At 48.0% G+C, this 22898-nt stretch overlaps 1 protein-coding gene across 2 annotated transcripts in view; it reads right to left on the bottom strand.

Moving 5' to 3' along the window:
* Positions 1-228: 228 nt before the first annotated feature.
* IRF2 (interferon regulatory factor 2) overlaps positions 229-22898 on the bottom strand; it is a 111855-nt gene continuing 89185 nt past the window's right edge. Inside the window, exons 7-9 of one of the 2 annotated variants that reach the window (XM_075556835.1) lie at positions 16161-16325; positions 2944-2990; positions 229-1610 (exon numbers count right to left, since the gene is read on the bottom strand). In XM_075556835.1, the coding sequence (XP_075412950.1) occupies positions 1278-1610; positions 2944-2990; positions 16161-16325 (545 nt within the window). In that variant the 3' untranslated portion in view covers positions 229-1277. The remainder of the gene's footprint in view (positions 1611-2943; positions 2991-16160; positions 16326-22898) is intronic. The other variant, XM_075556834.1, reaches the window with a different exon arrangement.

Below are 22898 nucleotides of genomic sequence, written 5' to 3'. Positions count from 1 at the left end.
GGCTGCTAACTACAAGGTCAGCAGTTTGAAACCCCTAGTCGCTTCTCAGGAGAAAGATGGGGCTTTCTACTCCCATAAAGACTTCCAGTCTTAGAAGCTCACAGGGACAGTTCTACCCTGTCCTATCGGGTTGCTATGTGTTGGCACCGACTCAATGGCAATGAGTTTGGTTTGATCCCATGTTTATATTTAAAAGTAGACAGAGACAAAGCCAGGCGTGGTCATGCCCATTAAAAATTTAACTATATGTCATATTCATTTATTATCAATCCACAGGATAATTTCATTGCTACATGAGCTCATAAAAGCTTTTCACCTTTACAAAATTAAAAAAAATGTGCCACAAGGATGTAATAACAACTGCCGATAAACAAGAAAAATGAATCTTAAAATTATAAATTTGCTGTAGAAAAGATAAAAAACAATTATATTTCCTTTTAGAATTTTACCTTGAATAAAATATTCCCCTGTATAAAAAATAAAAAAGCTTGCTCTGGTTTAGAATTAGAGGTTTTTTGTTTTGCTTTTTAATCTTCAAATCTGGGAATTTGCATAATATTTCCATGATACTTTTCCTTTGTACCGCGTGGCATTCAAGCATAGCAGATTAGAAAGATTTTTTTAAAAGCAGTCTTAAAATGGGACATCTGTAGAAAGGTCTGTTTTCTCCTCCTCCTCCTCCTCCTCCTCCTGCTCCTCCTCCTCCTCAGGCACGTGGGACACAGCCTTGGAGACAAGGAAAAGGAGGAGAACCACCTCAGGGGCAGGAAGGGAGGCAGGAGGAGGGATTCTGTGCTGCGAAGCAGAGCAAGATCTTAAGAAGGCCTATTTGTAAGTGCTTTAAGATAAGGTGCAGAAGCAGACTGCCACGTGGCGAGTCCTGCCCTATGTACATATTCACAAGAATAAAAAATTCCAGCTAGTTCACATTTTCTCTTGCATTCCGAGGCAGCCACTCCACCATGCTGGCCTGGGCTGCCCATTGAGGGTGTTGGTCCTATGGCATCCTTGAACTTGAGGAGGGAGCAGCCCTGGGGGGGGGGTGTCAGGGGGCAGGGCGGGGGTCCAGCAGACTCTAGAGAGACGTGTTTACCAACGGGCTGGAGTCCTGAGTTTCAAAGAAGCTCCAGTACTGGAGTTGGACACAGCGATAAATGTTCTGTCGCCAAGGCCTTCCCCCTTAGATTTGTCTAAAACAGGTGTCAGGAGAGACCAATAAAAACACAAACAACACCAAGCCAAGAAATCCCGACAACCACCAGGGAGAGTTCACGGCTTTAGCAGCTCTTGACCCGGGCCTGGGTGACATCGGATGTTTTCTTGATGACGCTCGCCCGCGTTTCCCGGTCTGGCCGGCTGCTGCTGCTGCTGCTGCTGCTGCTGCTGCTCGGGGCTGCAGTCCCAGGGGGCGTCAGGGGCAGGTCTGCGAAAGAAGGCCAGGAGCTGTTGTACGGCACCGGACAGCTCTCCTCTTTGATGGTGACCTGGAGATCGGGCTTGTTGGAAGTCACGAAGGTGGCCATGCTGGGCAGCAGGTAGGTGCTTCGAGTGCCCATGTTGCTGAGGTACTGCTTGCCTTCGATGTTCCTCTTCCTCCAGTGCGGCCGCACCTTTCAGGGAAAACAAGCGTGAGCTAGTTCTTCTTTGCCTGCTGGCGACTGCCTGCCCTTGGCTTGAGAAAACAAAACAAAACAAAGCGAAAACCCTACCCGGGAGGTTCCTATGGGCTGCTGTTTCAACAGCATTTCTTCCCCTTTTTTGTACTCTTTTTTCAATCGTTTTATTAGGGGCTCACACAACTCTTATCACAATCCATACATACATCAATTGCAAGGGCATTTCTTAAGACTCACAGAAGGAACAAAAGCCTAGCGGCTCCTTCGGCAGCCCTCCCTCAAACCCCCTTCCTGCTGGACAATGGTTGTTTTTCCTTTTGAGTCCATTCCCAGAAATCCAGCCAAGCCGATTCCGCGAGGGCGAAAAAAGAAGGTTGACAACTCCGATGCTCCCGCCCCTGGGCTCTGGGCCCAGCTCTGCTGGCCAGCCTGAAGCGAGAGGGGCTTTAGGACAGCCGGGCTGGCTTGTCAGGGCTACTGGACACCTCACCGGTGGCCTGACCTGCATAATCAAAGGAAGGTCAAGTGGGGACAGATGCCCCTTGCCCCCTCTCCCACCAGGGATTACTTAGAGCTCTGGGAGGCCTGACAGCAGGTGGCCTCCAGTGGGGTTCATTCAGAGAAAAGAATGGAATGCTGGTCTTGGAAAAGAAGGATTGAAAAACACCCAGGAGCATCTACACCACATTCAGAACTGCTGGCCTCTCCTCAAAGGTATTTGGTATATTTGAGAATGACTGATTCCAACACCCAGGAGTCCCCTCTCTCCTTTTCCTCTCATTCATGCACGCACCCCTCAGACGCCCCTCCTATTCCTGCTCGCACTCAGGCAGCATTTAGGCACTGTGGGAATCATCACATCCATCCTTGAGGCAGCGGGCCCTTTGCATGGCCACTTCCCATCACCCTGCCAACCATTTCCTGCTATTGTGTGAGTACCCGGCTGGCCAAGAGGGGAGAAACAGGAAGCAGGTCGGCTCAGAATCAACCTCTGGGTGCAGAACAGGGAGCGCCGGCCTCCAGGTATCTGAGGAGGTTGTTCTTGCTTAGCTCTTCCTGCTGGTTACTTCCAGCTGGACATTCTATTTCTGCTTGTGCATGAGGGTATTTATAGGGGCAACAAACCCATTTCCTTTTCCTGCCCTCCCAGCCTCTAAGGATAACACATACTTCCCCCCCCCCTCCCGAGCAACCCCCACTGGGTCATTTTACCACTCAACACACCAAACCCCAAACTCACAAGGGACACCGGAAACGCTGAGCCAAATGGGCAGGGAGTTTGCAGGGCTCCCAGGAGTGCCCCAGCCCACCGTGGAGGCATGCTCACCTCGTTGCTCTCCTCGTCGCTGGGCACGCTGTTGGTAGTCTCACTTTCTGTACAGGGAGAGAAATACACAGGGCCGTCATTTCTACCACCCACGTCCTTTTGAGGCTCAGTTTATAAACATATTTATCATATTTGTGGGAAGCTCCAGTAAGCATTGTACTCCTAACCACAAGGTCAGTGGTTCAAAACCACCAGCTGTTCCTTCCTTGCTGTGAAGATGAGGCTGTCTCCTTCTGTAAAGATTTACAGCCTTGGGAACTGCACACAGGCTCACTGTGAGTCAGAATGGGGGGAGGGGTGGAGTGGATTTCAATCTGTAATGTTGGTCCTTTAGAGAAAGCTGGGTTTAGAAGTGTTCTTTTTGCTCGTTGGCCTTGAATGGATTCCAATACACGAGGCCCCGTGTCAACAGAGGAAAACCATTCCTTGAGGGTCTTAAAGGCTGTGACTCTTCAGAAGCTGGTCAGGCCTCTCTGCCGGGGGCACCACTGGGTAGCTTTGAACTGCTAACTTTGGGGCTCGCCATCCAGCACTGGCCATTTATGCCACCCAGGGCCCCTGAAGAGCAGAGGGCTGGCTTTATCTTTGAAGGGCAGACTAAATTTCCACCACCTTCCAATGTGGGCCATTCCTTCTTATGGTGCCAATGTGCTGCTTCCCATGCCTGACTCCGTTCAGGCCCATCCCTCACCTATCTCCTACACCCCACGTTCAGGTCAATCGTTATGTCCCAACTCAGAGTCAACAGTCATCCGAATCTCTTTGCAGCCCTCCTATGCCCTTCAGGACTTCTCTCCGGGGTTTGCAGTTACATGCTCCACACGGGTTACAGTGCTCAACAAATTCTAAGGGGACCCCACGGTCCTCATTTCCAGGTGTTTGCTTTTCTATTTGATTCCCATAGATAACAGCACCTATAACCAATAACTGAGATGCGCCCCCCCCCCCTCCGATTAGGAGGAAAGAGTTAGGTTCTTGTCCACAGCCAGGCCCCGTGTTGGTTTTTTGCATAAGACGTTTCTTTCAGTTTCCGCTGTGTTTTGCTGACACCGATAGATAAGTAACATCTGAGAAACAGGGGACTTTAACCACTCTGGGCAAACAGAAAAATGGGGCCCACGTGCAGCCACAGGAAACAGAAGGTGTGGATGTAAAACTAATTAGGAAAAGTGATGCCAAGATGTAAGTGATTGTCCTTGGGGGGGTTATGTACATGACCAACCTAACCTGCCAAGCTGTTTTCTCCTGGGACGGGCTACACTTAGGAATCGCTAGCTTGCTGCCATCAGGTCGATTAGGGCCCAGAGAGGCCCAGAGAGGATCTCCCAGACCGTAAATCTTTCCCGGGGGAGACAGCCTCATATTTCTCCTACAGACGGGCTGGCGGGTTTGAACCAGCGACTTTGCAGCCCATGCTTACCCCACAGTACCACCAGGCTTCCATCTAGTTGCTCGACTTGATGTGTCTTGTTCAGCCCTCGTGACCCCCACAGGGTCCCCACCAGAAGAGGAGCCCCTTCACTCCCGTGCTCCTGCCGTCCTCACCGAGGCACTGGTCTGCAAGCTCACACCTTGCTGGGGGCAGAGCTGGGACACCGAGGCCCGCAGACCAACCCGACCCCTCCCTGCAACACAGAACACCGGCCACAGATGGGGCTCGGCATAAATTCAGAACCAAGGGGTTCAGCCCTTCAAACAAGGGGGTGAGGGACAGTCACAAGGCACCCCAGAGCCATTTTGCATATTTCTCAATCATGGTTCTCCAGTGGTCCCCCACACCACACTGAAGGCCGACCATGAGCAACGAGAGGGCAGGCTGCTAAGCTCCTTGGGTCTGAGTGCCAGCTTCCCCAAACCATCCCGGTGGAGAACGGCACACGCCAGGAAGGTGCACACGCCAGGAAGGTGCGGCCGCCGCTGAAAATGGCGCTACCGGGGCGCGCAGACCACAGCGGCAGGAGAAATGACGCCACACCATGAAAACGAAAAGCAGCAAAGGTACATTCTCCTCCTACCCTCAGCCCCCCCCCCCCCCGAGCTCCGTGTCCCCGGGAGGCCGGATGAAATCAACACGGCTCTCCCCGCCCCCCGCGCCCCAGAAAAAAATGAGGAACAGAGATGTGGCCACATTGGCCGATGCTCCAGACGGAGTCAGCAGAGAGGGCTGAACGCAAATGTGCCCTTCGGGTGCCAGGGCCTCGTGTGCTGGACACAGGAACTCGGCTGCCAGAAGCGCTCCTGCGGCTGCCCGGGGTGGGGGGGCACTGATGAAATTTCAAGATCCTCTTTCTATTTTTATGCTTAGCGTTCTTTGTGCTCCAAAGCCAAAATTTCTCTCCCAAAGCCAAGATTTCTCTTCCTTCCATATATGGCTGGGCCCCTTCCCTCGTAATGACCCTACATAAATACCACCATCCTCTCTTCCTCAGGCCCTTCAAACACACACACACACACACACACACACACACACACACACACACACAGAGGCCACACACGCGTGGAGGGGGAACAAGCGGTTACCAGCGCGGTTCTCAGGCTCCACCAGTCCAGGTGGCAGCGGCTTGGAGGAGCTGGAAGTCAGACCTTTAGTTAGAACCCTTGGGAAGATGCTGACCACGCATTCGACCCCAACGTTCATTTCCTTTAGAAGCCTGGTTTTCAACTCACAGCATTTCAGATCCTTTGAACTTATGCTTTAAGCTGATACTAATGATAGGTGGACAGCATCGTTTCAAAGTTAAAAATCAACGACTTCTGAACTCAACCAAACACCCAAAGGAACAGTGGTCACTGAGTGGACTTCAAGTCCTGATGTCCCCGTGCACGTCAGAGCAGAACTCTGCTCCACGGGGTTTTCCATGCCTGCTTGGTTCAGAGAGAGATCTGCGAAGGAGCCTCGGAGTAGACTGGTACCGCCAACCTTGTGATTAGTAGTCAAGCATTAAACCAAGTGCACCTAGGACTGGTACTTCTGAACTAGACTCTCCATACGAAATACAACGAGGTGTCGAATTTTTCGTGTTTAAACAACTGGCCTTGAGTGCCTCCCGCCAAAGAGTAAGAGAGGCTCCAAGCTCCCACCTGACGGTCCCAGGCCCTTTCTTCCTAGAATAACCGGGGTTCTCAGGGCGGTGAGCGGGGAGGCACTGTCATAGCAGGGGACGTCAAAATGGCCAGGCCATTACACTTCAGTGCAGAGTGTCAGCAGAAAGGTAGTCTTTTAATGAAATATCCCTGCAGTGACTTATAATAAGCCAATAGATCTACAAGGCTAAAACTGTTCATTTACTTTTGGAACGGCTCTTATAACCCAATTACAATGATGCTTCTAATCACGTGGTCACAGCTACAAGCACATGCTGCTGTTTTCGCCATTGCTGGTGCTTTTCATAAGGGCGGATTTTGTCCCGTGTTCCGATGCCTTTAACGGCAATATTGTGGTAATTTGTATTCATGAACCTCTCTCAATACCTTGTTGAAAATGAATAAAGGAGGAAAATCAAGAGGCTGCCTGCCCCAGAGTTACAAATAATATTGTCATTAGTAATGTAGAAAGATTTCCACGAGGCAATGTTGTTGTCAGTATTCCACTAATCTACAAAATATTGTATTTAAGAAATGTGCACATGTGTCACCTATTATTCTATGATTAAAATGGGTAACAAATCTCATGAAGGATTCTGTCTGGTGTGATACGGGAGGAAGATCATGGGGGTGGGGGTGACACCAACCCTAGTGCCCCTCCCCACCTCACCACCCCTGAACTGACAAGTCCTTTTTCCTCTGCTTTTGTAGCGTGACTCTGCCATTGCCGATTTTAAGCATCATGTTTTAAATATAGAACAAGTTATGTTCAGTGCCTGCTTCTGGATCAAACAACAACAGCAACAACCACCAAACTCACTGGCATCGAGTCAGTTCTGAACCATAGTGATCCTTCAGAATAGGAAGAACTGTATTGTCGTTTCTGAGACTACAGCTCTTTTTTTTTTTTTAATTCTTTATGGTAGTAGAATGCTTCATCTTTCTCCCAATGGGTGGTTTGGAACTGCTGACCTCTTGGTAAGCAGTCCAAAACCTAAGCTACTAAGCCCGGTACCGGGGACTCTTGCTGAATTGGCTCCTGCTGAAATATCAACATGAGATAGTAATTCACTTTCAATCACCAAGTATTTTGACTTGGATTTGTTTGGATTTTTGCTGCACGAACTTTGAATGCAGCAGAATAACAAGTCTGGAGCAGCTTCGCTGGCACTTCCAGGGTGATGGTCTCTAGGCTTACACAGCACATCAGTGAACTTTAGGATGCTTCTCTGTGAACACACAGAGCCCCTGGGTGGACACACAGCACACTCAGCTGCTAATCAGAAAAATCAGGGGTTTCAGTCTATCCAGGCTGGCGTGGAAGGAAGGCCGGACAGTGACTCGTCCCCACACTAAGCCGGTGCAAACCCCTCTGGAGCACAGTTCTACTCTAACATTCACAGGGTGGCCGTGAGTCAAAATCAACCTCGCTGGGAAATAGCCTGGGGAATACCGCGTGTTGACCCATCTCGGGAACATATTACCTAGAGGGAGATGATTTTTGTATGTTCAACTTGTTTTGCCTTCTACTGCCCTAGGAACATTTTTTTTGGAAAGACCTTGGTCGGCAGCTTTGGTAATAAGATTGACAAGGATTTCTTTTCTGCTACCTTCTCCTGGATTAGTTTCCTTGATTTCAGAAAGGTCAAATCACAGTGCTTTTGATCAGCAGGCTAAACTACCATTGCCCCGGCCCAAACCAGGCCAACCTTATGAGGTTTCCATAAGGGCCTACCAGCTTCACTGACCTTGCGAATCAACCGGAATATTCCATTCTGTCATGAGCTATTCCCCCACCGTAGTACACTTTCCTCTCCAGCTTATTCCCCATTCCCTCCCACCTCCCCCAAAGGAAATTCTATTATGATGTTTTTTCCACGAAGCCTCCAAAAACCTAATCCAATTCTAGTGTCATTGAGCAGGCAAGAGACCGGCTCACTAGAGACCTTTAAATAAATAAATAAAACCAATTACTTTAAAGAAAATGAATGAGTATCCTCCAGAGCTTGCCGAGGGAGTCTCAGAGGGCTGCTAACTATTATGTGTTCCCTGCTTACCAAAAGGCTGGTGGGCCCAGCCCACCCCGAGTCACCTCAGCGGGCAGGCGTGGTGAGCTACTGCAAGCCTTCACCCACTGAAAACCAATCCAAGATGCACAGTTCTACGCTCACACTCGTGGGGTCGTCGTGAGCCAGCAGGCAGTCCATTGGCAATTCATTTGTTGTCGTTGTTGTTGTTTTCTAAGAGCTTCTTGGGGTGGGTTTTAGACAGTTCTGCCCCAGCACAGAAACTTTAGAAATCAAACGAGAACTCTGTTGCCTCAAAATACCCAATGCAAGTACTTCCACTGAAAGCGATGGCCTGTTTCATGTCTCACCACGATATTTAGGACACAGAGAAGAAGACAGGCTTAAACAACTGAATGTGATTTTGAAATCTGATTAGGATTATATTTCTGTGATAAGCAGGGGAAACACAGCCTCAACTCCCAAAGGCCAGTTTCCGATGCACATAAGTGAGGGTGGTTAAAGGGGGCTGCAGTCCCACTGAGTAGCCCTCCCATGAAATGCTGGGAAACAGACTATCGGCTTGGGAATATAAAGTAAGAAAGGTGACTACAATGAGGAAGTTGCCTTTCCTAGCAGAATGTGAAACATTACTGTTCCCTGGAGGCATGATGGCTTAAGCATTGGACTGCTAGCCCCAAAGTCTGCAGTTCGAACTCACACAGTGGTTCTCAACCTGTGGGTCGTGACCCCTTTGGGGGGGTCAAATGACCTGTTTACAGGGGTCGTCCAATTCATCACAGTAGCAAAATCACAGTGATAAGTAGCGATGAAAATAATGTTATGGTTGGGGGTCCCCACCACACGAGGAGCTGTATGAAAGGGTCGCGGCTTTAAGAAGATTGAGGACCACTGCTCCAGGAGCTCCATGGAAGAAAGAGGAGGCTGTCTGCTCCTATACAGATCGACGGCCTCGAATACCCACCGGAATCTTCCTACTCTGTCCTATGAGGTCACCATGAGTCGCAATCAGCTTGACGGCAGTTGGGTTTGGTTGAGTGTCCCTCTCAAAACACACATGGCCCATCCTCACTTCTATTCCTGTCTGGAAATGAACTGTGCTATATGCTACAGAGACAGCGATAAGGCCCTGTCTCCAGCCGATCCCGTCTGCGATCTAAAAGAGATCACACATGGCCATCTAGGAGCCCAGATTCAACAAGCCATCTCCACATGATGATTGCCCAGGGGCAGCAACTCCAAGAGACAAGGACATTCTTCCAGAGAGAAGCCCTTCCCGAGAGGCAGCACTCTGAATTCGGATGACTAGTCCCCGACACCGTGAGAGAAGACGTTTGTGTTTGTCGAAGTCACCCAGGAATGGTATTTCTGTTGTAGCAGCACTAGATCATCCAGAATTATTTGGTGCTGCCATGAGGTTCCGCTCCAGCGGATTCCTAAAGCATGGAAATGGTTTGGGAACTGAGTAAGGGGCAGAGGTGAGAAGAGGTTTAAAGGGCCTAGAGAGGTACTTGAAGAGGCTGTTGATAGAATTACAGACCGACTACAAGGATCTACATGTGACCACCTCCCTGGGGGATGGACAACAGACAAGTGGATGAAGGGAGACGGACAGAGCAAGATATGACAAAATGATTATTTATAAATTATCAAGGGTTCATGAGGGAGAGGGGAGCGAGGGGAAAAAATGAGGAGCTGATGCCAGGGGCTTAAGTGGAGAGCAAATGTTTTGAGAATGTGCTTTACACAATTGACGTATGGATGGATGGTGATAAGAGTTGTATGAGCCCCTAATAAAGTGATTTTTTTTTAAATTACAGATGTGAACACACTTCTGGAGATGGGCCAGAACACAGCGAGAAGAGCCGCAGAGAAAGTCTCTACTGTCTTTGGGAATATGCGTGGCCCAGTAACACAACGTTGCTAGAAAGGCGGCCATTACATGCATTTCTGGAGAAGCTTGAAAAGAACGTGATGACTATGTACTTGGACAATGCATTAGTGGGAAAAAAGGTCTGAATTAGGTTAACGTGGGAGGGGAGGGTCAAACTGCTACGTGGGGGCTTGAGCATCTGGCTGTGGAGATTTCGGAGCCAGCTCTTAATGGGATCCCATGGGTTCTTCCTGCTGCTGAGGGAGGAGATGGACTGCACAAATGAAAACCAGAGCTTGGCGATCCAGATTTGGAAAATGTTGTTGTCCAAACGAAGGACACATATCCTCGAACTTCCTCCCATGGAATGGCTGTGCAATCTTTTGTTCAGAACATGCAGCTTGGGAAGCACAGCCGTAATGAACTTCCACAGTAGGAAACCTAACAGCGGAGACTGAAGAAGACCAAAAAAGCATGAGAGAGAATGCTGTTTGTCTCTTGGAATTCTACAGGTAGGAACAGGCCGAAGGAATTACATCTTTTGTTCTGCAAGAAATAAAAATACATAATCATCCCTGGAGCAGCTTGGAGATCAAAACTGTTGGAAGGAGCATGGAAACTGTATTTCCATTTCAAAAGGTAGGGCCGTGGTCTCCTGGACGGTGGGGCTGCATCAATGTGTGCCAGGATGATGAGCGTGCCATGCCCAAGGGGCAGAGAACGGGTGTACCAGGGCTGAGAGGGTAGAAGTGGAATGGGGCTGCCCAAGGCCAAGGAAGCAGAGGAGCCATCCCAGTGTTAAAAAGCGAAGATGTCACTTTGAAGATTATGGTGCACCTGACCCACGCCATGATGTCTTCAGTCATGTCACATGCATGTGAAAGCCGGACAATGAAGAAGAAGACCAAAAAGAATGGATGTTCTATAATTATGGTGCTAATGAAGAATACCAAAAATACCACTGACTGCTAGAGGAACACAGAGATCCATCTTGGAAGAAGAACAGCTACAATCCTCCTTAGAAGGGGAGACGAGATGGTGCGCAGCTCTCAGAAAGAATAGCATCTGGGGGCTTAAAGGCCTGTCTTAACACAAGTAGCCAGCTAAGAGGAGATTAACTAAGTCCACATGGAGGAAGCACACCAGACTGTGTGATCCAAGGATTGTAAATAAGAAACCCAAGTCCCCCAAAGGGAATGTTTGAATTGTGAAAACTCAGTTTGCAGAAGGCTACGGGTGACAGAGGAAGCTCAAAATCCATTGGCAGGGTCCCCAAGGGCAGCGAGTCTCCAGTGACCACAGCTGACAGGTGAGTAGCCATGCTATTAGACAGGGAACACCGTAAAGTCGATTATGGCAGATGTAGTGACACAGAAATGTAAGAATTGATCACTTCATCTCCTTTTGGACCCATTTCACAGTTGTTTCTATTGTTAATGTTTTCTGCCCTTTGAGCGTTTTCGTTGTTTTATCTAGTCATTGTTGTTGGGTTTGTTGGTCTCCTTATTTTGCATGATTTTGTATGACTGTGCTTTTTTTTGTAGGGTTTTCTGTATATGAAATCCAGGAGAGAGATCTAGTCTGGAAATCCAGATCTACAGAGAGAGTACCTGGATAGGGGCAGCATGGCAGGGAAGGATGGGGGGGTGGGGAATGGGGAGCTAATAGCAATGAGTATGAGAAGAAAGCATCCTGAAATTGATTGTGTTTATAATTGCATAAATCCTAATATGATCGACTGATTAAATTGTATTGTGTGTTAACTATATGCCAACAATTTAAAAAAGAAGCGAACGGGAAGATGGTGAAACTTTACATACTTTGAACGTGTTTTCAGTAGAGAGCAGTTCCCAGAGAAGGCCATTTGGCTTGCTAACGCCGAGAGGACGGCCCTCAATTAAATGGATTGACACAGTAGCTACAACAATGGGTTCAAATAGGACAATGATCGCGAGGACGGCACAGGACCAGGCAACGTTTCCTTCTGGTGCACAAAGGGTCTTCGGTTGGAATTGACTCAATGGCACCTAAAAACAACACCAGAGCTGGCACCTGTCATTTCAACTTCTAGCCTCCTAAACACTGAGAGAACAAATTTCCGTTTGCTAAAGTTACCAATTTATGGTATTTTTATCATAGCAGCACAAGATAACTAAGACCAACCTCAGAAGCCAATGACTAAAATCCTTTAGCCATAGTTAGTAACCATGTGGGAATCTGGTGACTTCCAGTGGGCCCAACCTCCTGCAAAGCATTTGTCTTGACACCCACATGGACTGACTCGGGAGCTACAGTTTAACAAGATCCCTCTGGAGATACATGAATCACCCAGGGATTGACAAGAACCAGTTGGGGATAAACCAGTCTTTCTGGAGTAGAAGGATCAATTCTCTGCAGGAGGCTGAGCCATACTGAACTGATTCAAAGCCTTGTCAGCAGCTGATAGAAGTCTTGTTCGTAAGCTCTAGAAAAGCAGAAGAGGGGGGATATGATGGCTCCGTCGAAAAAGCCTCCTTTAACCACAGCTCTGGAAAATCCAGACAACAGAAGCTCCGAAAGAACTCCAGGGCGGCCTGAAAAGCAGCCCTCTCACTCACTGCCTGCCGTCCTGGGACTAAAGACCCTTCTTTTCAAACCCCTGCAGGTGGCTCCAGGAGGATAAGGAAATATTCATTTCTCGCAACCTGGATCAGTTGGGCTGGCGACTTTTCTGCTCAAGCGCAATGCCTCCACTGCCAGGGCAGTTTGAAGAAGTCTTCCAAAATCCCCACGCCACAGAACAATCTGACTCAACACATAATGCACAGAAATGTTTTCTTAAGCCCCAAGCTTTAAAAAGAAACAATGCATGAGGTGTGATAATGCCTACCAAAGCATGATCGAGAAGGAAGGACCACGAATGCTCAGCCGTAGCTATGTAAACAGAGGCAAGTTTGCTTAATGGCAAGCTTCCAGTACCTTCATTGTCCAATTACGACACACACATTCCCTCTCCTTTGATGGATTCTTGGGAAAAAAACACCGGAGAGCCTGTGTGAGGACATGTTCGGAGCGGCCAAGCCTGGTGCTGCTCTCCAGGGCAGCATGACAGTGGGGTCTCCAGAGGAGGCCTGGGCATCCGTGATGCACAGGGTTGAGCCGTACTGTCCCTTCACACACTGCTCTCTCTGGGAGTCTCTGTTGTGAAGAGGGCCTCGTGACAGTATCCGCACCGACAGGGTTACTTGTAGGAAGATTAAACAAGTCCGTCAACACCAAGCATTTAGCCCCAGCGCTTCCAGGGCAGGAGAGACAGACAGACAGCCGCATTTATTGCTGGAGGCTGGCAAAGGGCCTGGCTCACATACAGGTTCAAAATACGGTTGATGAACACAGAAATGGCAACAAGCTTATTCTGTTGGACAGATTCTAAGCACCTTGTAGCCAAGAGTTGACCTAATTTTTCCTTTGCCATCCCTCACATAAAGGAAAGCGTCCCCGGGGTTCCAAAGCATAGATCTTTATGGAAACAGCCTGCCTCAGCTTTCTCCTGAGGAGCAGCAGATGGGTTTGAACCACCAATCTTGTGGTTAGACCACTTGTGTCTAACCCCTGTGCCACCAGGGGCCCTGCAGGTTAGTTGGCTGGCTGGTAATTCCCAAAGAACCAATCATTTGAGTCAATCTAACCCTAGCACTGATTTAATGGCCCCCAGAGAGGCAGCCTGCCCACTGGATGGCACTCCGTTGGGCAACCTAACAAGTTAAGTTGGGAAGAATCCCCGAGCTATGCTAAAGCTGACCGGGCCATGGCCGGCGACCCCGGGCTTGCCAGAGTAGAATGGTGCTCTGTGGGGTTTCCTTCCTTTCTTTAAAAATTCGTATGATAGTGTATTTTGGGTGACAGTTGACACAACAAATTAAATTTCCCATTTAACGATTACTTCACAAATTTTTCAAAAGGTGTTGGCATCCTCTTAATTCCCTTCTGGATGTTTGATTTCCAGTTTTATGGAAACTGGGAATGATTTGATGTTACAATTTCCCGTTTGAATCTCAATCAGAGTCCCTAACCAGGGTGCTGGTTAGGGATTATGTCAAGTAGACACTCTAGGTTTAGAGTAGGGCCAAAGCCCAACCTATCAAGTTGAGTGTGGTCTTTTCGATGAGACAGAGAGAGATCAGAGTTGAATTCTTTTTGTCGCTCTGCCTTCCACTGGGGCTGCATCTCCCATCTGGCTCCTGGACGTTCTGTTGCAGTCTGCCTATCCCAAGAGCTGTCAGTGGACTACCAACGGCGGGTCCACTTAGCCAACCTTCATATTGCCCCTGCATCTGCCAATCTGGGCTCCACCCCTCCTCCCTTGCTGGCCCTGCTCTGTCTCCTACTTCCTCAAAGTAGGGTAAGCCTGACTTGTACTAGACTGGATTTACTTATTTCTACATCTGTGGATGCCATTTCTTTCTTATTTTAAAAATCATTTTATTGGGGGCTCGTACAACGCTTATCACAATCCATCCATCCATTCACTGTGTCAAGCACATTTGCACATTTGTTGCCATCATCATTCTCAAAACATTTGCTTTCTACTTGAGCCCTTGGCATCGGTTCCTCATTTTCCCCTCCCTCCCCATTCCCCCCTCCCTCATGAACCGATGATTATTTACAAGTCATTATTATTTTGCTCTATCTTACACTGTCCGATGTCTCCCTTCACCCACCTTTCTGTTGCCTGTCCTCCAGAGAGAAGCTTATATGTAGATCTTTGTAATTGGTTTCCCCTTTATACCCTACCTCCCCTCCACTCTCCCAGTATTGCCACTCTCACCACTGGTCCTGAGGGGTTCATCTGTCCTGGATTCCCTGTGTTTCCGGTTCTCATCTGTACCAGCGTACATCTTCCAGTCCAGCCAGATTTGTAACGTATAAGAATTGGGATCATGATAGTGGGGGGGGGGAAGCATTTAAGAACTAGAGGAAAGTTGTATGCTTCATTGGTGCTACACTGCACCCTGACCTGCTTGTCTCCTCCCCTCAACCCTTCTTTAAGGGGATGTCCAGTTGCCCACAAATGGCCTTTGAGCCCCCACTTTGCATTCCCCCTCGTTTACAATGATGTGATTTTGTTCCTTGATGCTGATACCTGATCCTTTCAACACCTCGTGATCACACAGGCTGGTGAGCTTTTGCTATGTGAGCTTTGATGTGTCTGAGCTAGGTGGCCACTTTTTTATCTTCAAGCCTTTAAGATGCCAGATGCTTTATCTTTTGGTAGCTGGGTACCATCAGCTTTTTCCACCACATTTGCTTATGCACCCATTTGTCTTCAGCGATCTTATCAGGAAGGTGGGCACACAATGATATGATTCTTTGATGCCTGAAACCTGATTCCTGACACACCTCGTGATCACAGGGGCTGGCGTGCATCTTCCATGTGGGTTCGGTTGCTTCTCAGCTAGCCGTTTCTTGATATAACTCTCTTCCTATGCCAGTGCCGTGGGATTTGCTTCTCTAGACCACTCAACCTGGCACATACCGGGAGTCCTTTACTCTCACCTGGTCCAGTAGGCCTAGGCTTTGTTTTAAAAAATAATTTAAATTGTATCACATATTTCCTCGTCCTCTACCAGGATCGATCTGCTTTGACCCTGATCAGAATGACCCTTAGTGTTCGCCAGGAAGCATGGAATTTTGCTGGCCTCAGGGCAGAAGAATCTGTGGTACGAGTAGACTGCTCCTCGTGCAGACTGGTTTCTTCTCGGAGACTTTGGTTGTCTTCCTGCTCTTTTGCTCTGAACCAGAAAATCACATCTCACAAGTGTTTCAAACTCCAGGGTATACTACTCCCCAAACTAACTCTATTAGGCCAATTGGTTGAATTGTCCCGAGAAGATGGTCCTAAGGTTTAAACCCAGAAAACAAATCCTGCGAGGTCTTGTTATATCTTAGTATCATGCACCTTATTATACATCTATGAATGCACATACGGATATAGATGCATGTGGGCACACACACAGATACATGCACTTAGTGTGATGTGATCGAGTAGAGAAACGCTGTAACCATGTCTTGGAACTGGGCACAAAGTGGTCAACAGGAGGATGGCACAGAAAATAAGAGACTAAATCCACCAAGAGCAATGCCTAGGGCAGAGGAGAGAGCTGTGTGGGGAAGCATGGAAGCTCTAGAGTCTTCTAGACCAAAGGAGTATATTCCCTCCTCCCTCCACTCAGAGTTCTCTCCCCACGGCTCACCTGCGTAGGAAGACACGGGGGAGATCTGCAGAGGATAGAGCTCGCTCATGCTGACCGGCTGCTCATCGCTCTCAGTGGTCACCTCTACAACTTGGCAAATGTCTGGTGGGTTAGTGACAATCTCTTGATCCTCAATGTTGGTTTCCAGATGAGACTGTCCTATAACTTCAAAGAAAAGAGAGTCTCTTGACTTTGCACGCTTTCTTAAAACACCAACAAACAAAAATCAACAACTGCTCCCCCAACCCTCCAATCCAATCAGCCAGAAGTCAGGCTCCCAACCAACACCTACCACCTGCCTTGAAGCTGAAGAACAAGCCTTAGCTTCAGGCAGATGTCTCCAGAGATGCAGTCTGCCAGTGATCTGGATAATCTGAGCTGTTTCCAGTATACCTGCCATGGGATTACAGGACGCCTCATCCCATCTACCTCACAGAGCCCCCAAATCAAGCCAGTCCCAGGCGCATGCTGCAGCCAGATGCAGCTGCTGAGCCATGATTGACAGTCCTCGGAGCCTGGCCTGTGTCTGTTCTTCACCCTGGCGCTGAAGGGTTGTTCTGCTATTTTCTGGGATTGTGGTCCAGAGAGGCAGGATCACATCTTAATAAGGGAACAGATCCACCCCTGTGTGTGATTTCTAGCTTCAAGTGTTCTGTTCCTGATCCCAAACCTCCTCCTACCCTGCAGGTAGCAGGATCACTGGGCAAAAACTAAAGTCAAAACAATGACATAGAGTCACTTTCACAAGGCTAATAAATGTTAGTGGCGTCAATTTCCCAAAAAACGCTGGCAAGGAGGGATTCTGACCCATCTGGCTCAGTGTAGACTGGCATGAATTTGTGAGAAAAGTACACAAGTCCCCTTTATAGTGTTTCCTCCAATGGTAGCATTTTACAAAACTGTAGTACAATACCACAGTCAGGATAATGACAGTGATACCGTCCACTCACCTGGTTCTTATTTCCTCTGTTTTAATCAAACTCATTTGTGTACGTGTGTGTCTGCATGCATATGGAGTTTTATGCTACTACATAAACCTGTGTGTGCAGATTGACATATCTGTGACCACAATCAAAATAAAGAAAAATGCCATCACCACGAGCATCTCTCAGGTGACTCTTTTTAACCATTCCCAGCTGCACCGGCTGCCACCATCTCCCCCCACCTCCTCTTTGTTCTAATCCCTCGAAACCACTCAGCTTTTCTCCATTTGGTTAAATCTTGCCATTATTTAATTGGGAAGGTAAATCTGCCACCCATGACCTCTTGAAAGTGTTGAAAAGCAAGGAGGTTACTTTGAGGAGGAAAGTGTGCCTGTCCCATGCCATGGGACTTTCTGTCACCTCAGAGGCATGAAAAACTGGACACTGAATCAGGAAGACCAAAGAATTGATATATTTGAATCACGGTGCTGGCGAAGAATAGTGCCGGTACCATGGGCTGCCAAAAGAACAAACCAATCTGTCTTGGAGGAAGTACAACCAGAATGCTCCTCAGAGGCAAGGATAAGACTTCATCTCATGCCCATTAGACATGTGGTTAGGAGCGACCCGGAGAAGGACATCATGCTTGGTGAACTAGCAGGGCAGCCGAATAGAGGAAGACCTTACATAGGATGGACTGACCCCGTGGCTGCATCGATGTGCTCAAACCTAAGCATCATCTGCTGCTTTTTACTGCTCAGGAGTGTTCCAGTGCACGGAGAGACGGACTAGGCCCTGACTGAAGGGCATCTGGGTTGTGTCCAGCTCTGGGCTGTTACAAATAAAGCTGCTACAAACATTAGTGTATGGTTTTGCACATGAACATGAGTTTCCATTTCTCTGGGACAAATGCCCAAGAATGCAATTGCTAGGTCATATGGTAATTGCATGTTTAGTTTTACAAGAAATTGCCAAACAGTTTCCCAGAGGAGCTGTGCCCTCTAGCATTCCCTCCGGCAATGTGTGAGTGACCCAGCTTCTCTGCTGCTTCACAGGCGCTGTGTGTTGGAGCTCCTTTGTAATGCTGGCCATCCTGAGAAGAGCATGAGGGTGTGTCTCAGAGCGGCCTTCGTTTGATGCCCCTAGTGTGCTGCCCTAATTTGGAACAAAACTGACATCCTAGTTGATTCAATGAAATAGCTCTGAAAATGAACTCCCAAGAAATACAAGAAAAGATCAGGCACTAACAATGTTTTCCCAAAGTTCTCACCCCATCTAAATGGGCGCCATCGTCCTCCATGTTTCATGGGTCTTTCCAGGTGCTTCTGCAATTTCAACCCCTAAGACTGATGGGGGAGCACCCTTCCTCTGTGATAGGTGAAGAAACTCCGATACAGAGTAGAGTCACCTTCCCAGAGCCACACAGCGGAGACTGTGTGCGGCGCCCCCTGTCCCTATCATTTGCTCACTCATGCCCACCATGTTCAGGTTAGGCAGGAAGGGAATCCTATTCCAATCCCTTCGGAAGGCTAGGTACTCAGAACAGGCATACAAAGGGCCCTGGTTTAAACTGTGAGGGAAAGACGAAGGTGTCTGTCCCCAGAAAGACATAGGTCTTGGAAAGCCCATGGCAGAGTGCTACCCTGTCCTATATGGTTGCTTTGAGTTGGGATTAACTCAGTAGCCATGGGACTTATTTTAACTGAAGCCGAGGAGCTTGAGTGGCATAAGCAGTTTGTAATCAGTTGTGAATCCACAGGTTGAAGGCTCCCTGAAAGGCCAGGCTTGGCAAGCTGCTTCCACACATAGGACAGCCAGGAACCGTTCTGGCACGCTTGTCCTGTGTATCAAGGGGTGGCCGTGAGTCCGGGGCCGACTGCATGGCAGCTAAAACCAACAAGAGTGAGCGGCACCTCACAACCATTACCAGGTACCTAACGGCGACAACAAAACAAGGCGGCGGGAATCTGCAGGTTCCCTAATTATGAAAGGAGGCTGGACAGGGGGATGTAGGGATGTGGTAAGAGTTCACAAAGTGACCACACAATGAGGGAACGGGAATTGGATGCTATTTAATTTTCCTGGAAGGGATAAAAGTTAAGAAAGGGGAAAACAGGCTACATGTGGCAGACAGACTCCCAATGTCTTATTTCATCCACCCGACCCTCCCATTTCAGTCTGAGACCATCAGTTCCGCACATCCCCAAGAACAAACTTGGTGCCTCTCTCAGGGTTTCTTCGGCTGCCTCTCCCAAGTAAAATAAAGCGTGGAAAAATGAGAACTGATTCCAAGACCTTTCCTGTCCTAAGCCACTGATGAGCACAGGTAGAAACCAAAGAATGCGTCTCGGTGGAGGAGGGAACAGGGAAGCGAGAGGAGAATGCAACTAGTAAGATCGTACATAGTAAGCGGTTAAGGCCTGAAAGCAATTTGATTTCAATCAAAGACACTTGAACGCCAACATTCCAAAGCTCCATTCTCGTTTCTTTAATCGAGACCCCGAAGGTAGCTTCGAGCACAATGGCAGCAGTTCAAGTATCTTCCTAATCACATCCTTTTGTTCTGACCTAGAATTCTTCTCCCTGTAATTTTCTTCCCAGAAATTGTTTTCCCTCATAATGTCCAAGTCAGTTCTTCAAGTAGCATGCTTTTCACCAGACATGGCGAAGTGTCAAGTGCCATGAGGGCACGTTGTTGCTAGGGGTTCTCAAGCTGATGTGGCCCTAAGAACACAGGAGAACTGCCCCAGGATGCTCCCAACTGGGCTCATAGCAGACTCCCTTCTCGACTGAGGGTGTGCAGAAGACTAGTTGTTGAACTGAATCATCAGACACAAGCTAAAGCCCGAGGAATAGTCTAAGAAAAAGAAAATCTGACCCAAGGCCCCAGAAGCAAACTGAGTGTCTGGGCCCAAGACACGCCTCTGCTTGGTCAACCAATGGAAGCTTCTTCCTTTGCTTTGATGTGTTTCACGTCTCTATAGCCACAAAGACTTCAACCTCGGCAATCACAATCCTATCTTTTCAGAGTTGGTGGTGGTTCGAATCCTTGATCTTTGGGAAGCAGCTATGGAAACTTGAGTTAGTCGAGACTCCTGGTGGCGACACGTCTAGTATGGCCAGAAGCCAGCAGGCATAAATCTAGAGACAAAATATGAGACCACAGGTGGGTAGGGACTGGGTGTGCAAGGAGACTGTGCACAAGGAAACACTGCGGTGACAGAAAGGTTCTCTGTCTTGAATGGGATGGTACTTACACAAATGTATGTGTTTGCAAACGTTCATACGGAGCTGTACATCTAACATGGGATTAATTTAAATGTGTGTGAATGATACTTCAACTTACAGAAATGATGGAAACAAGTAGGTCAGCATCTCCACTTGAATTTGACATGTAATCTGGACATATGGCTTTGTTTGCAGGACCACAGTCTGGATACCCAGTTAAGATGACTGCGTTCTAGCTAAGGTTCAATTGCCACCGGGGGAGTATGTAGCTTTATGTCTGTGCATTCCTTTGAGGACACATCAGAAACGGTTCCCAAATCTCAACTCCCAAACCCAAGACAGCAGCAGGGAACCCCCAACTTCTGAGATGGGATCTGCCCGTGCTTGGGTGCCATCGCTAGTCAATTTCTCTCCCTCTGTGGTCAGGAATGACTTTCTTCGACTCAAACTCAACTCCGTCCCAATTGGCAAAAGAGAGAGCTAGTCGGAGGCCTGGGGAGCCATGCGCTATCTTTCACAATAAGCCAGCTGGGGAGCAACACTCCCCTGGGTACCGAAGAGTATCTTGACTGTGATGAACACCAATGTCAAGAGCTAACATTTCGCGAGCGCTGACCTTTGCCCAATTTATGTTGATTGCTTTACCAGCATGATCTCCAAACCCTATGAGGTCATGATAGTCCAAAGGTGGACACGATCCAAGTGTCCATCAACAGATGAATGGATAAACAAATTGTGGTGTAGACATACAATGAAATATTATCCAACCACAGTGAGAAAGAAGTCCCGATACATGTTTCAACATGGACGATCCACGAAAACGCTATGCTGATTTAAATCTGTCCATCACAAAGCAGCAAATGATCTCACCTCTGTGAAATAGCCAAATACAGCGAGACCCAAGTTTCATCAGTGGCTATCAGGGATGGAAGCCAGGGGTGTGTTTCGGAAAGGTCAGCCTCTCCTCTGGAGAAAGATGAGGCTGTCTGTTCCCATATGAGGAGCCTTGGAAACGCCAAAGCTACCCTACTCTGTCCTCTAGGACCACTATGATTTGGAATTGACTCAACGGCAGAGATTCAGCATGGAGGGAACGGAGTTTCTGTTCATGGTGGTGGGATAATTTGGAAAGCAGCAGCGGAGATGGTGCATAGCATGGCAGGTGTTATATATACTCAGTGTCGCCGAACTGCACATGTAAAAAGCGTTGCATTGGCAAATATTTTGTTATATATTTTTTTTACCACAATAGGAAAATACTGTTGAGGAAGGTACCGTTTTCATGACCATTTTAGAGAGGACACAGAGTCCAGGCGAGCCAAGTAACACATTCCAAGTCTACAGCTCAGAAGTGGCAGAACCAGGATTTGAATTCAGCTTCTCCTGGCCCCCAAATTCAACTCTTAAAGTGCTTCCCAGTAGGAAGAGCTAGGGAGGTTCAAAACGCTACTCTGCTTTCTAAGCCCCCCAAATAGGATACAAACTTTCAACTCTCGCCTCAATGATATTCTGGGTTCAAAACTAATACTGAAATTTCTTTTCAACAGTTCTAGACTGGTTGCCAAGGAAATTCTCCAATGACTGGGGAGCTAAAAAAATCCACTTATCCCACCCCCCCACCCCCCCACAGCTTATTGAGGGCAGTACATAAAGGAAAGAGTTACCCACAGGAATGTAACTTTATCTGAACCTAGTTACTGAGAATTAGAACAATATTATTCATGGCTGGTTACTGATGAACCGGTTTGCTTCCTTAAATGGTCACTCTTATTTATTAACACTCCTTGCCTAGAGGAAGGCTCCACTTCAGAGAGGAACGTCTTTAAAGCAGGGACTATTGGAAATGGAAAGACCCTTAGAGGTGATTGGGGCCTATCATTTTACAGTTGAGAAAAACAAAGAGTCAAAACCCAGAGAGGTCAGGGAAATTGCCAAGGTCACCAAGGTAGCTGCAGTCACGAGCAAAATGTCTAGCGAGGGCATACATTTGGGCCATCAGCCATGGTACAAGTGGACAGTTCTCTGACCCTGCCTGGAAAGTCGGTCGTGGAAACTGCCAATACCAGCCGGCAGGATGCAGCGCAGATGGAGGTTAATTGTGTCTCCCCAGTATGTTGTAATGTGATTTTGATAATATAATAATACTAATATTATTTTAACACCTCTAATCACACAGTGATTTATTCACCCATCTTGCAACAAACCAGAGAGAACGGCAGTCATTTGAGAGACAGGAGTTCTGCCCCTGTGTGCTTCAGACTGGCCTCTGTAGCTCAGAACTGGCCAAACTGGTTGGTTCTAGTTGCAGGCAGCAGCAAGAGGGTGGTTGGTGCAGTATAAACTCTCCACCCCTTCTAGGAGGTGGCATAGCATGGGGAGAGGTAATGGGGGACCATGGAAATTTTGGGGTTTCATCAACATGTCACAGGGCACAGCAATCTGAGAAAGGCTTCTTGGATCGGCAGCTTACACGTACTGATTTAGTTTAAGATCCCTTTGTTGTTGTTGCCGTATTGTGCTGACAGAGCCTTAGTGGCCTCTGGAAAATAGCAAACACAACACCAACCTGGCTTTCTCCATACAGAAG

The sequence above is a fragment of the Tenrec ecaudatus genome, chromosome 8, assembly GCF_050624435.1.
Source record: "Tenrec ecaudatus isolate mTenEca1 chromosome 8, mTenEca1.hap1, whole genome shotgun sequence".
Lineage (NCBI taxonomy): Eukaryota > Metazoa > Chordata > Mammalia > Afrosoricida > Tenrecidae > Tenrec > Tenrec ecaudatus.
Note: the sequence above shows the minus strand (reverse complement) of the source record. Positions and strands in the feature narration are given on the sequence as shown.